Source organism: Dipodomys merriami, unplaced genomic scaffold (genome assembly GCF_024711535.1).
Source record: "Dipodomys merriami isolate MVZ:Mamm:240054 unplaced genomic scaffold, mDipMer1.0.p SCAF_3, whole genome shotgun sequence".
NCBI lineage: Eukaryota > Metazoa > Chordata > Mammalia > Rodentia > Heteromyidae > Dipodomys > Dipodomys merriami.
Window position 1 is genome coordinate 11,267,501 of NW_027204492.1, and position 15,055 is coordinate 11,282,555.

The following is a 15,055-nucleotide window of genomic DNA, read 5'->3' on the forward strand; positions in this document are numbered from 1 at the left end:
AGGCTAAGATCTAAGGATCACAGTTCAAAGCTAGCCCAGGCAGGAAAGCCTGTAAGACTCTTATTTCCAATTTAGCACCAGAAAACCAGAAGTGGCGCTGTGGCACAAAGTGGTAGAGCATATGACTTGAGCAAAAGAGCTCAGGGACAGTGCCCAGGCCCTGAATTCAAGACTCATGACCACCACCACCACCACCAAAAGTTAAAGCTAGAACATGACTCTTTAGACATAATTGTGAATACATCTCTAGACATGGTTTGCTGTGGTGAGAGTAATAGCTTTAGTCATTTAATGGATAATTTACAATGTATAAGAAATGTCTGTGTATGTATTTTTGCAATATTGTTTGGAAGTGCCACTAGTGCTTTTGCTATCAAAGGTAACTGATTTAAGCCTACAGAAAGTTCCTGATTCCTTTCTGCATATAAAAGTTTTTTCCTCAGTGCCAAACTTAGTTTCATTTATATAAATTAATATGCACAATATTATATGCACAATAATAAACATGCAAATAAATAGGGCAGCAAGGTACTCCTTGGTTAGATGTATCTGGTACCATGTTGCATATAAAAATAACTTTCAGTGATAAATCTGGAATGGCTGCTGGGGTGAGGATCTCTCAGTCTAGTAGAGGAAGGACATTATGTTCATAAATATTTTAAGAGAACTTATACAGGAGATGTCATATGTTTGGATCTTAAGTCTGAGTTTGTTTCTCCTACCTTTCCTTGATTCTTTCCTATGATTTTTTTTTCTCTTGTAAATGACTTGTTTTGAGGGTTCTAAGAAGAGATCTCCTTAAATGCACCTGGTGGTCTTAGTTGTGAAGACTAGAAATGTAGAGACTGGCAGGTTTGCCAGATTTGAGCAGAGTGAAAAGTATAACCCACTCCTAGGTGGTGACAAAATGGTTTGACTTGGAAGAATTTCTGGAGTTGGCTATAATCCTGGAGGCCGTGATAGGGGTAAAAGAATAGAAGTCAAAGTTCAGGGACATGATTGAACTTGATACTTGGTTGAAATTGCAGGGATTGTAGCTGAGTTTGATAAGTAAGAGGTAAGGAGAGATACATGTGACAAAAGGGACAAACTACAAAGAAGTATTGTTGGGGACCGTCCTATGCCTGAGCTCACAGGACAAGACAGTGAGTCACATGTGGTTCTGTTTAAGAGTGAAGATAGTGGGGGGGCAAATGTGGGAGTGGTTCATACCACTTCTACTTGAAGTCCCACAGTTTTCCCCAGCATAGTCTGCACAGATAGTTCTGACTGTATCAAGGTCACTCATGAGGCAGCGTCTCACCATTATATTCTTCCATGAGTGCATTATGACTGTTTCCATTCAATGGCCCTAATGCTGCAGAACTGTTTTCTATACCTTGTTTCAAATGCTATTATTGGCCCCATTTTGTAGGTCAATGTCAAGTCCTCGTCAAGGGCAACCGATGACTATTGAGTGTGCATTGAATGTGTGAATGTATGTATCTTATTGTGAGTGCTTACAAAGCGTGCTTCAGGTTGCTCATGAGTAAGAGGGGGTAAGACCTGCTTTGCTTCAGTGATATGAAAGCAAAGTGGAATAGTGTATCTGTGAGGCTAGACATGTCTCCAGCGACTTTCCATGAAGGGTCTCCTTTATTGCTACTGCCTTTCTTTGTCCTAAAGGTTAAAAGGAATATAAATTAATTGTTCCTGTGAGTAAGCAAGGCAATTTATTGATTTTTTTTAAATTTAAAAATATTTTTGTGTCACTACTGGGATTTGAACTCACAGCCTAGGCACAATGTCCCTTATCTTCTGTGCTCAAAGCTGGCACTCTACCACTTTAGACACAGCTCCACTTCTGGCTTTTTTTTTTTTAACGGGATAATTGGAGATAAAAGTCGTTCTGATGCCGGGCGCTGGTGGCTCACCCCTGTAATCCTAGCTACTCAGGAGGCTGAGATCTGAGGATCGCGGTTCAAAGCCAGCCCGGGCAGGAGAGACCGTGAGACTCCTATCTCCAATAAACCACCAGAAAACCGGAAGTGGCGCTGTAGCTCAAGTGGTAGAGCGCTCGCCTTGAGCTGAAGAGCTGAGGGACAGCGCCCAGGCCCAGAGTTCAAGCCCCACGACCGACAAAAAAAAAAAAAAAAAAAAAAAAAAAAAAAAAAAAAAGTCGTTCTGATTTATCTACTCAGTCTGGTTGTGAACCTCCACCTTCAGGTCTCAGCTTCTCCTGTAGCTAGGATTATAGGTGGGAGCCAGTAGCCCCCAGCTGTGTACAGCCTTTTAAATAATATACAACCTAGACTGAATGAAGACTTCCATATAGGATGGATGGATTGCCTCCTTTAGATGCCACCCAGGAAGAATCTTAAACAAGTTGCTTTATGGAATTTGATAATGAAATGACATATCAAGTTTATACCCATCATGGTTGTTACTGCTCCAAGATCATGTAGCCGGTCATGGAGGAGTGGGTGTGAAGAAAAGCGCGGGCATCTCTTTTCAAAGAGGGAAAGGTAATGGGAAGCTTACTTTGTGCCAATTTCCTTGATGGACCAATGAGAGCTCTTGTATGTGGCTGAGGTAGGACAGTTGAAGTGATTACACATGGACTGCAGCATCTGTGATGTGGCAGCGAATTTTTAGTGGTGTGCCTTTAAGCAATCATATGGTGGAACTAAAAAAAAATGTCTGCATGAAGCTCAAATCAACATTGATTTATCTCTCGTGTAAAGTCTCAAAAAAAGCAAGCAAGCAAGGCTGCCCCTTTGCTTTTTGGACCAGTTTCTCCCCATCCCCCAGTGATTTATGGTTTTAGAATGTGGAGTTTGATTTTGGGGAAAATAGCAACTGTGCTTTTTCATGTTTATGTAACCATACAGATTACAGATTCTTAAAGCAGCATACCAAAGCAGTTGGAAATGTAATATTCTCAAACCACAATGGGAAAGCTCAATAGTTGTGATTTATATGTACTGATACCATGTGGTGATTGAGAGTTCTTTTAAATTCTAGCTTAAAAGGAGTGACATTGATCAAGATGCTTTATAACTCAAACTGACTGGTTAATTGAAATCCCTTTGTACAACTATTTAAGGATAATTGAAAAATAAAAACAGTAAAATAAACTGGATTATTTTCAGTTATACAAATATATGGAAAGTTTCAGTTGGATAAATTAAAATGTAGAGAGAAAAAGCACTTTCTCTTTATACCTATGAGTGTGTAGATAAATGCAAATTAGTCTTACATTTGTGTGGTCAATCTGATTAAAATTTCTCAAGAATTCTCTGTCTCAGCTAGGCAATTAAGGTCAGCAATCACAGAACAATGCATGGCTATATTATTCATATTGGCCCTATATGCATATATGAAGAGTTTTTGTTCATAGGTTGTACACTGACAGAGGCCAAATGTGATATATTTACATTGTGTAAATAAAGGCTTCACATAAAAAATTGGGCTTCTAATTTTTCTTGTGACCCAGTTTCCCACATTATAACATTTGGTGCGAACTGACTAGTATGCACCCCTGTTTTGGATGCTACCGGTTCCTTACAGTCCTTACCACTTCTGGCTGTTCCTTATCATTTAAAGAAGAGTGCCATTTGCCAATTTCTGCCTTACTTAAAGTCTACTTTAGTTATAAACCCCACTCATTTCCATAATCTCCCTGACACTTAGAATTGTCACCTTTGCTTTAGGTTTGGAATTTCAACCTTGAATTTGATCCTTGTGTCAACCCCACCTCCATGCACTTCCAAGTACCTTCTGTTGATCCAGGATCTACAGTCAGTTGCATCTGACTTTGAATTCTGTTTCTTAGAAGCTATAAGAGGTTGAAAATGTACTTAACCTTCCAAAACCTCAGTTTTCTACTGCTGCAGCAACCAGTTTTTAGAAATATAGTGGCTTAAAAATGTATTGTTAAGGTTTTGGAGGTCAGAAGTCAATATTAGTCTCACCGGGCTAAAAGCAAGGAGTCAACTGGGCTGGCTGGGTTCCATCTGGAGGATTGGGGAAGTTATTTCCTTAATGCTGTGCACATTCCTTCAATTGAGGCCCTGCAAACACTGTGACCTCTCTCATCACATCTACTTTTCCTCTGCTATAGATCTGGCTAATCTCCTTATATCTGCTTATATTTCCATATATATATATATATATATATATATACACCATATACTATATATTATAATATACATCATATATCATATGCTATATGATGTATACTATATAATATATGATATGATCTATCATATCATATTATATAGTATATATCATATATTGTATAGTATAAATCATATCACATATTATACTATATAAAATATCATATATATATATCCATACATGTGTTCTCCTTATCAAGAGCACATGGCTACAACCTCTATTCTCATGTAGGGTAGCATGCTCATATGTTCCTGGGTATAGGGCATGGTAGTCCTAGTGCATTATTATTCACCTTACCACATTCTTTTGCTCACTCATTGTGGAAAATTAATAAAAATCAAATCAAATCCACACAAATGCTTATTAGCACACTGTAGTCTTATTCCTTAGCAGCACAATCCTCACAATAAGCATTCAATAAATGCAGTATACTCATCCTTGCCTTCTTCCCTTCTCTTAAAGCTTTGGCAGTTCCTGAATATATGTGAAATAACGAATACGATAATATAAACTAGAAATAATTTTTTGTTGTTGTTTAGAATAGTATCTGTGAAAAGTAGTCATGTGACCGTGTATAGTCACTTGTAACATGACAGGTAAGTACCAGTTCTGGTCTGATATGGATGAATGAAACTGGGTTTGAAAAATAAAATATATCAGATTTGCATGCGGGCCAGAGGATAAAAACAATATACCTTTTCAGGTGCCCCTGGCTCACACCTGTAATCCAAGGTACTCAGGAGGCTGAGATCTGAGGATGACTGCTTGAACTCAGCCTGGGCAGGAAAGTCTATGAGATTCTTTTTTTTTTTTAATTTAATTTTATTTGTGAACATACTGTACAGAGGAGTTACAGTTACATGGGCAGGATAATGCGTACATTTCTTACCAAGCATTGCAGCCTCCTCCTTTGTTTACTCTTCACATCCCTTCCCAGCCTCCTCCCTCCCCCACTAATCCCAATCCTTCTCCTTCCCCCCCTTCCCCTCCCTCCCCCCCCCCCCACACCAACGTTGTAAAGCTCGTTTTGGACATTACAACTTGTACTTCTCATTGTTGCAACAGGTCCACCCGTATCCTTAAACAACTGGTTTTTCCCCATCTCCTCCACAAGTTATACTGACATCAAATATAGTGAAAGCAGAGGTTATACTGTGGGGGAGGGACATACAAAGCAACAAAGAGATAATCTTATTAATGTGTTAGAGACACATGCATGAAAGAAAAAAACATTAAAATACACATCTAAGGGTTCATTTTCCTGACATCACATTATCTGACCTTTTCCGCTTGACTCATACATATACTAGATATTACAAATAAGGGAAACCATGGGACCTATGATTCTTTGGGTCTGGCTTACTTCACTAAGTAGAATGTTTCCCAAGTCTTTCCATTTCCTAACAAATGGGGCAATGTCATTCTTTCTGATGGAGGCATAGAATTCCATTGTGTATATATACCACATTTTCTTGATCCATTCATCTACTGAGGGGCATCTGGGTTGGTTCCATATCTTAGCTATGGTAAATAATGCTGCAATAAACATAGTTGTGCTGGTAGCTTTAGTGTGGTCTCATATCTAAAATATACTTGGAACTCAAAAAATTAAACCCCCCAACAAAAAATCCTCAAAGAAACAACTGCCCAATAAATAAGTGGGCGAAAGACTTAAAGAGAAACTTCTCTGAAGAAGAAAGAAGGATGGCCAATAGACACATGAAGAAATGTTCAACATCCCTAGCCATAAAAGAAATGCAAATCAAAACAACATTGAGATATCACCTCACTCCAGTTAGAATGGCAAAAATCAAGAACTCTAACAACAACAGATGCTGGAGGGGATGTGGACAGAAAGGAACCTTACTTCATTGTTGGTGGGAATGTAAACTTGTTCAACCACTTTGGAAAGCAGTATGGAGGTTCCTCAAAAGACTTCACATAGAGCTCCCCTATGACCCAGCAATCCCACTTTTGGGCATTTACCCAAATGTTTACAAACAAGTCTATGAGATTCTTAACTCCGATTAAACATTAAAAAGCCAAAAGTAGACCTCTGGCTCAGGTGGTAGGGAGCTAGTCTTGAGCAAAAAGAACTTAGGGCCAGTGCCTGGGCTGTGAGTTTAAGCTCCACGACACACACACACACACACACACACACACACACACACACACACACACACACACACACACACACACACACACACACACACACACACACACACACACACACACACACACACACACACACACACACACACACACACACACACACACACACACACACGGAGAGAAATACCCCTGGCTTAAGCTGCATGCTTTACTTTCTAAAATAAATAATAAATAAATTAGTGCCATTAGTTATTACCTGTATAGCTGTTGCCCTAAATTGGCCACTGAAGGGGCTGGGAAGGTGGCTCAGTGGTAGAGCACTCGCCTTGCATGCTCGAGGCCCTGGGTTTGATTCCTCAGCACCACATAAGAAAAAAGCCAGAAGTGGCGCTGTGGCTCAAGTGGTAGAGTGCTAGCCTTGAGCTGAAGAGCTGAGGGACAGTGCCCAGGCCCAGAGTTCAGGCCCCATGACCGGCCCCCCCCAAAAAGAATTGGCCACTGAATTTCAGTGGAGCTATTAGGTTGATAAATATCAATAAAAATAATTTCAGAATGGTTCTGTAATGAAAAACTTTGTAAGCATAATTGCCCCCAAGATAAATGTTTTCAGTTTTTAAAAATGCACTTTTTGCAGGTTATGCATTGATGGACTCATGCCTTTGAGCTTACATACTTAAAAAAATAAAAACCTGAAGTTTAAAATTTATATCCCTTAAAGAGAATAGGACATGTAGGAAATGGAAAGACCTAATGAACTTCCTTCCACATATATTCCTTGAGCACAACAGCCATTAGTCTTATGAAACCTGTTGCTTCCTTAAGGTTTCAGTGCTCTTTCCAACCAGGTGCTTTGCCCACTGAGACAAAATTTTTTTTAAAAAATTTAATCACTGGTGAGAATTGAACCTTGGGCAAGCTAGGCAAGAGCTTTACCATTCACCCATCACTCCAGGCCCAACTATATATACGTATGTATGTACGTACGTACGTACGTACGTACGTACGTTTGTATGTATGTATGTATGTATGTATGTATGTATGTATGTATATGCATATTCTCTGTCATGGGGTTTGAAGTATGGGCCTGGGTGCTGTCCCTGAGCTCTTCAGCTCAAGGCTAGTGCTCTACCACTTGAGCCACAGCGCCACTTCTGGTTTTCTGGTGGTTTATTTGAGATAAGAGTCTCATGCACTTTCCTGCCCAGGATGGCTTTGAACCTTGATCCTCAGATCTCAACCTCCTGAGTAGTTAGGAATATAGGCGTGAACCACCAGCACCTTGCCCAACAATATATTTTTTTGGGGGGGTCTGGTCATGGGGCCTGAACTCTGGGCCTGGGCGCTGTCCCTTAGATCTTCAGCTCAAGGCTAGTGAACCACAGCGCCACTTGAGCCACAGCACCACTTCCGGCTTTTTTTCTGCTTATGTGCTGCTGGGGAATCAAACCCAGGGCCTCATGCATGCAAGGCAAGCACTCTACCACTGAGCCACCTTCCCAGCCCCCAACAATATTTTTTTCCCAACAATATTTTTTAAGACTTGCACAAACATCTGCTTTTCAGGGTGAAGAGCTACATGATGCCTTGCCTTTTTCTCCAGCATATTATCTCTGTCTGCTCCACAGTATCATTTTCATAGCTTTCTATACTGGGGCCTCTTTAAGAAGTGGACTAACAGCGGTAAATATGAACAGGCTGCTGAATATACAGAAACAATCACAAGGAGGCCCTTCTATTTGTACAAATAATATGTTAATAAAATATAGGAGGATTTTCAGTGGTTTAGAGCACAGTTGTAGATGCAAACCAATCATGGTTTCACCACTTATACGTCCAGAAATTTTTGGAGGTTGTGGCAGGATAGAAAATGCAGAATTGCCACTGGAGACAATGGTCTACCTCTTTCCTAAAATTGGGTGGGTGATGATTTTTGAGATTTGTAGTTTATTTGGTTAAGCTTGTTCAGCATAGGGTAAACTAGACCCTCCTTTTCAACAAGCACAGCTAGTGTTTATTACTCTAGAGGCACAAGGGGTACAAGGGGAGGGCGGAAATGAGTATTTTAGGAAGATGGTTAGAAATGGGTGGATGGAGTTCATGGAATAGATTTCATCATCCATGAAAATGCAAACAGTTAAAATTAGTTAGCATAGAGTAGGCATTTAGAACATGATGCTTTGTTGAATTTTCCACAAAAATATGAAAACACATACAATGAATAAAGGATAGGGCTGGGAAGGTGGCTCAGTGGTAGAACGCTTGCCTTGCATGCATGAGGCCCTGGGGGTTCGATTCCTCAGCACCACATAAGCAAAAAAAAAAGCCAGAAGTGGCACTGTGGCTCAAGTAGTAGAGCACTAGCTTTGAGCTGAGGAGCTGAGGGACAGCGCCCAGAGTTCAGGCCCCACGGCCCCCCCAAAAAAAAAGAAGATAGTCTGCAATACATGGTGGTAGGGAAAGTAAGTATACACATGCAGAATGAAACTAGACTCCTGCCACTTATTATATAAAAAGTAATTCATTGCATCAAGAACCAAAATGTAAAACCCAAAACCATGAAACTACTAGAGGAAAACATAAGGGACCAATGAGATGTACAAATTGTTATGTCAAAAAACGAACTTTACAACTTTGGTTGGGGCGGGGGTGGGGGGGAATGGGAGATGGGAAGGGATGGGAAGGGGAAACAAAGAAAGAGGCAACAATGCTTGATAAGAAATGTACTCATTACCTTGCTCATGTAATTGTAACCCCTCTGTATGGTATTTTCACAATAAAAAAAAAAAGAAAACATAAGGGAAACAGTTACATAAGGTGTTCTAGGCAAAAGCATAAGCCAAAAACAACCACCAATCAACAAACAAAAGTAAGCAACTGAGATTACAATGAACTAAAAACCTTCTTCCTCAAAAGACTACACATAGAGCTCCCCTATGACCCAGCAATCCCACTTTTGGAAATTCACCCAAATGATCACAAATAAGGCCATACTAAAGTTACCAGCACAACTGTGCTTATTGCAGCATTGTTCTCCATAGCTAAGATATGGAACCAACCCAGATGCCCCTCAGTAGATGAATGGATCAAGAAAATGTGGTATATATACACAATGGAATTCTATGCCTCCATCAGAAAGAATGACATTGCCCCATTTGTTAGGAAATGGAAAGACTTGGGAAACATTCTACTTAGTGAAGTAAGCCAGACCCAAAGAATCATAGGTCCCATGGTCTCCTTTATTTGCAATAACTAGTATATACATCTAAGATAATCTTACCAGACAAGTAGAAATGGTCAAAAGCTATGGACGTATGACCATATAAGATGGTGCTAAGGGAAATGAACCCCAAGATAGGGACACAAGAGAGTTTATTTTTGCTGCTGTTTGTTTTAATGTACTTATAACGAACTATGTGATTTGTTTCTTTTGTATGTTCTTCCCCCATGATATAACCCCTGTTTTCACTGTATTTGATGTCAGTGTCCTGCATCTTGTATATACATTTTTCTAATTTGGGGAGGGAAGGGAAATAACAAAATGCTGGAATAAGGATACAGGATGACCCATTGTAACAATGAGATGTACAAGACATTATGTTGAAAACAAACTTTACAACTTGGGGAGTTGGGGGAGGGAGGAGTTGGGGAGGTGGGTAGGGAGGGGAAGGTTGGGGAAAAACAAAGGAGCAGGTAACAATGCTGGAGAGGAAATGGACTCATTACCTTACTCAAGTAACTGTAACCTCTCTGTACAGTATCTTTACAATAAAAAATATTAAAATTAAAAAAATTGGATAAAAAAGCTTCTACACACTAAGAAAAGTGTAAATAGAACAAAGATACAACCTATAGAATGCAGGAAATACTTGCGAAGTATTTATCAGACAAAGAGCTAATATCCCAAATAGATGAACAACTCAAAAGAAAAGCAGCCTGTTAAAAATAGAGAAATGATCCGAAAGAGATTTCTTAAAAGAAGTTATACAAAGCCAGAAAAGCTCATGAGACTCTTATCTCCAATTAACCACCAGAAAACCAGAAGTGGAGCTCTGGCTGAAGTGGTAGAGCACTAAGTTTGATCAAAAAACGCTCAAGAACAGCACCAAGGCTCAGAGTATAAGCCCTAGGACCAGGATAAAAACAATAACAACAGAAAGACCAATGAGTGCGTTTTCTCTTTGGTGGACACTAGAAAAGTTGATTGCATAGAAGTAGAAAGTGGAATAATAGAGACCACTGGAGTCTGGGAAGGGGAAAAGAGAAGGAACCAGAGAGACTAGATAACTGGTACCAAAATTCAACTAGAGAAGTAGTTGTAATGTTCTATAACACAGTAGGACAATTTTAACTTCCTATAATGTAAATCATTACAAATTGCAAGTCACTTGGAATTAAAGAGGATGAAGATTCTTAGTATTTAGAAATAATATTTCAGGAGATAGAAATGCTAATTTACCACTATTTGGTCATTACATATAGTATACATGTTTCAAATAATAATATTGTACGCCATAAATAAGCATGATTTCATGTCAATTAAAAAAAATCAAAAGTAAAATTCAAATCAACACTAAATTTCAAAATGATGTTTTAGAGTCTAACTCTTTATTTTTTATTTTATTTTTTTCTTATGTGGTGCTGGGGAATTGAACCCAGGGCCTCATGCATGCAAGGTAAAACGCTCTACCACTGAGCCACCTTCCCAGCCCCTGAGTCTAACTCTTTATAAGTAGGAGTGTACTTAGCAATGATTTGACCTGATAACCTTACATAGGTTTTTCTATTTCCATGTCTTTACATTGTATCAAGGTCTAATTTTTAAATTGTTTGGTCATTGACTTTTATGACTTTCAAGCTTGTTCTCTTCAATTACGTATTTTCTGCGTTGTGCCCAGTTGAGAACTCATTGTGTCAAGTTTTCTTTATTTATTCTGTTCTTTGTTTCACAGGCTTCTTTCCCTGGGAACTTGCACTTGGTTCTGGTTTTACGTCCTACAAGTTTTCTTCAGCGCACCTTCACAGACATTGGATTTCGATTCAGTCAGGAAGATTTCATGCTCAAATTACCAGTAAGCTATTGACTCAGTGTTGTCCTTTAAATTCATGTGAACACTTTGTACCACGCTATTAATATTTTACATGTGCCCATAGAGCATTTAAAAAGCCTAAAATATGTCTCACAAAAATGTCAATTGGAAATGCCCTCAAGCCTGCTGCTTGTAACTTTCATACAGGGCAATGTATAACAAAACAATTCCTTTAGAAAAGTGTATGTTCTGTGTTCTGTACGTGTATATATCTTTCTGTGTGGGTATAATGAGTAAGATTTATTTTTCGTAAACACTGAGTGAATGTTGTGTTTTTGAACTCCCATGAACTCCCATCCTGAGCTTGTTCCGTGTACCACATTCTTTATTTTGAAAAGTTATTTTTATGTTTTTATTGTCAGGAGTACATTGCTCACAAATATGGGTAGCATTGGACAGTTCACGCCTCCTGACAAATTATAATGCACTGCATAAAGTCATTTGTTGTGAACATTTTTTCCCCCAAAGCGTGGCCATTGGCCATAAAAAGTTTTAGACAAAGGAGAATTTTGTTTGTATGGAGATTAATTTTGTTTTACAGAGAAATGCTTAATATTTAGTTATTACCTACAGAAGGTAATACATACACATGTGGGCATGAGACAGGAAAGACCTATTAGAGCCACATCTAGGAGATAATGTTCTGCTGTCTGCTAAAGTTCATTTTACAGTTTAACGGAGGGCATAACGTGCAGGCCAGTTAATAGTGTCTTTCTTGCTTATTTATATAGGTTGTTATGCTGAGCTCAGTTAGTGGTTTGCTGACATACATTGATGACACGCAGTTAACCCCCGAGTTAGGCGGCACCTTGCAGTACTGCCACAGTGAATGGATCGTCTTCAGAAATGTATGTTGCTTTTGCCCTTACTGTAGAGTCTATAGTTCATTGCTAGCCTTTAAGTCTACTTCTTGAAGTTTTTCTTTCCTCTTTGGGAAAAACCTGATTTGGGGGTCTCCTACTTTTCAGGTACAAATATAATTCAATATTTCGATTTTCTTCCAAAGGAAATATCTAGAAATGATGAAGAGTCCCTGAGGATGGCAGTTGGAGGAGAGGTGTAGGGATATAAGGAGATTTATTCTTTTCCAGCCCCTCCGGTGTCCACATAGTAATTTAAAGAAGTAAAGGGTTTGGATTCAAATCCTGGTACTGGTGATTTTAGCTCTATGACCTTGGGCAATTTTCCCAAGTATAAAATGGGACTGATAATATTTTATTGGCTATGGATTTTAGGAAGGTTAAAGGAGAAACAAACCTAACCTGTTTGATTCAGTACCTAGCCAATGGTAAATTCCCTATAAATGCAATGGATGCAATCAGTTTCATCATCTTAGTTAAATTAGATTTCCAAATTTACCAAGAGGTGAGCGCCTTGTGCTTCCTGGATTGAAGTCTATATCTTGACTTCCAATCCCAGAGGTATGGCAACTCTTCTAAAAGAAATAATGATGCTTCATTAATCATGACGTCATGGCTGCATTTCCTTCACACCTAGTCCTCATTCAGCAGTTCATTTAATCGTTCATGTAACAGTTTATTCATTCATAAAAGTGTTTTGTCAACATTTTCAAAATTCAGCCTTTAATAACCAAGCAGTCCTAATGAAAAGAACAGACACCTTGCGGAGAGTGGTAAAGTTGATAAGTTTCTGCATTTCCCTCATCTTTCTGTGCAGCAGTTGATATTGGATATAAAGTAATAGCCTCACTTGCCATTTCAGGGCGAAGAGTCTCTGCGATGAAGTGTCAGATGTTGGCAGTACTTGCGATGAGTTGTTGGGATAGCTTGTGACTCATTTCCTTACACTATCATCTTGTTTAGAATAGGAAGGCTTTTTATCAGTGACAGTAAACATCAAGTGTCTTCGTTTTTCTCACCTGTCTTTAGAAGTAGACTTACTATCCAGCAATTTTGCCAGTTAGAGTTTGATAAACACAAGGAAAACACTAGTCTCCAAGGGCATAAATAAATCTGTACACGACAACTTGTGTGTGTGTGTATGTGTGTGTGTGTGTATATATCTGTGTGTTTGCTGGTGCTGGGTTTGAATTTAGGGCCTTTTTGCTCAAGGATGGAGTTCTATCACTTTGAATCACAGCTCTATTTCCAGCTTTTTGGTGGTTAATGGGAGATTAGAGCCGCATAGATTTTCCTGCCTAGGCTGGCTTTGAACCTCAATCTTCAGATCTTAGTAGATAGAATTACAGGCATGAGCTACTGGCACCCAGTAGTACATGACATCTTTAAGAAATAGTTCTCATGAGAATTTAAGTCCAGAAATTTAGAAAAAAGAAAAGACATGGAAGAAGACCTTTAACGTTGTTTTTAGTTTCTTAGAGGCTTAGGCACAGAGTTAGAGTTGATTGCCAAAGGTAACACCGAATTTTGGTAGCAGAGGAGAATTCATACCACATATTTTTTCTGTGATACCTGCATACAAATCAGTACAGTGTCAAATGTAGTTGTGTGTGTGTGTGTGTGTGTGTGTGTGTGTGTGTGTGTGTGTGTGCGCGCACGCGCCAGTCCTGCGGTTTGAACTCTGCCTGAGTGCTCTCCCTGAGCTCCTATTGCTCAAGGCTAGTGCTCTACCACTTTGAGCCACAGTGTCACTTCTGGTTTTGTGGTGGTTAATTGGAGATAAGAGTCTTTGACTTTCCTACCTGGACTACCTTTGAACCTTGATCTTCAGATCCCAGCCTCCTGAATAGCTAGGATTACAGGTGTGAGCCACTGGCACCTGGCCTAAAATCTAGGTATTGGTGTTTTGGGTACAGGTTTCATGAAAGATTCACTGGCTTTTTGCAGGCTATAGAAAATTTTGCCCTCACAGTGAAAGAAATGGCTCAGGTATTACAGTCCTTTGGAACTGAATTGGCTGAGACTGAGCTACCAGATGACATTCCTTCCATAGAAGAAATTCTGGCAATCCGTACGGAAAGGTACCGCCTGTTGAAGGTATGTGTCTATTTCACACCAATTGTTACCTGTAAAAGATATTTATGTATTATATTTCAAAAACAATATGTTACAAGAGAAGAATGTACTGTATTTGTTAAATCTGAGGCTGCCTTGTAAATGATGCATTGACAAGCTGTTTATTTCTGAATATACAGTATCTCAGAATAAACAATTTATAGTTATTTTTTAAGTCATGTATTCTCCCATGAAATGCTCTTTCCTTTGGAAGGCAAGGGTGAAAGTTAAGAGTTGGATAGGTAATCTGTTTGATACAGTATGAAATGGGAGAAAGAACACTTAATGCAGAGTCAGGATGCCTGGTTTATTTTGTCTCTACCATGGACTAGTGTTGGAATCCAGGCTAGCACTTCTCAGTTGATCTCAGTTGATCTCTTTTTTGTATATATTTTTTTATTGTAAAAAATACTGTACCCAGGGGTTACAGTTACATGAGTAAGGTAATGAGTAATTTCCTCTCGAGCATTGTTACCTTTTCCTTTGTTTTTCCCCAACCATCCCCTCCTTCCTCACCTCTCCAACTCCTCCCTCCACCCCCCCCCCCAAGTTGTAAAGTTCGTTTTCAACATAATTCTTGTACCTCTCATTGTTAAGGATAAACTTTATCCTTATTTCAGCATTTTGTTATTTCCTTTCCCCTCCCCAAATTAGAAAAATGTATATACAAGATGTAGGACACTGGAATCAAATACAGTGAAAACAGGGGTTATACCATGGGAG

At 39.2% G+C, this 15,055-nt stretch overlaps 1 protein-coding gene across 4 annotated transcripts in view; it reads left to right on the forward strand.

Moving 5' to 3' along the window:
* Positions 1 to 15,055, forward strand: part of Mcf2 (MCF.2 cell line derived transforming sequence) — a 63,176-nt gene that overhangs the window by 3,088 nt on the left and 45,033 nt on the right. For 2 of the 4 annotated variants that reach the window (XM_070039635.1, XM_070039636.1), the window contains exons 2-4: positions 11,220 to 11,339; positions 12,089 to 12,205; positions 14,165 to 14,314. In XM_070039635.1, coding sequence (XP_069895736.1) covers positions 11,220 to 11,339; positions 12,089 to 12,205; positions 14,165 to 14,314 — 387 coding nt within the window. The remainder of the gene's footprint in view (positions 1 to 11,219; positions 11,340 to 12,088; positions 12,206 to 14,164; positions 14,315 to 15,055) is intronic. The other 2 variants (XM_070039637.1, XM_070039638.1) reach the window with 1 other exon arrangement.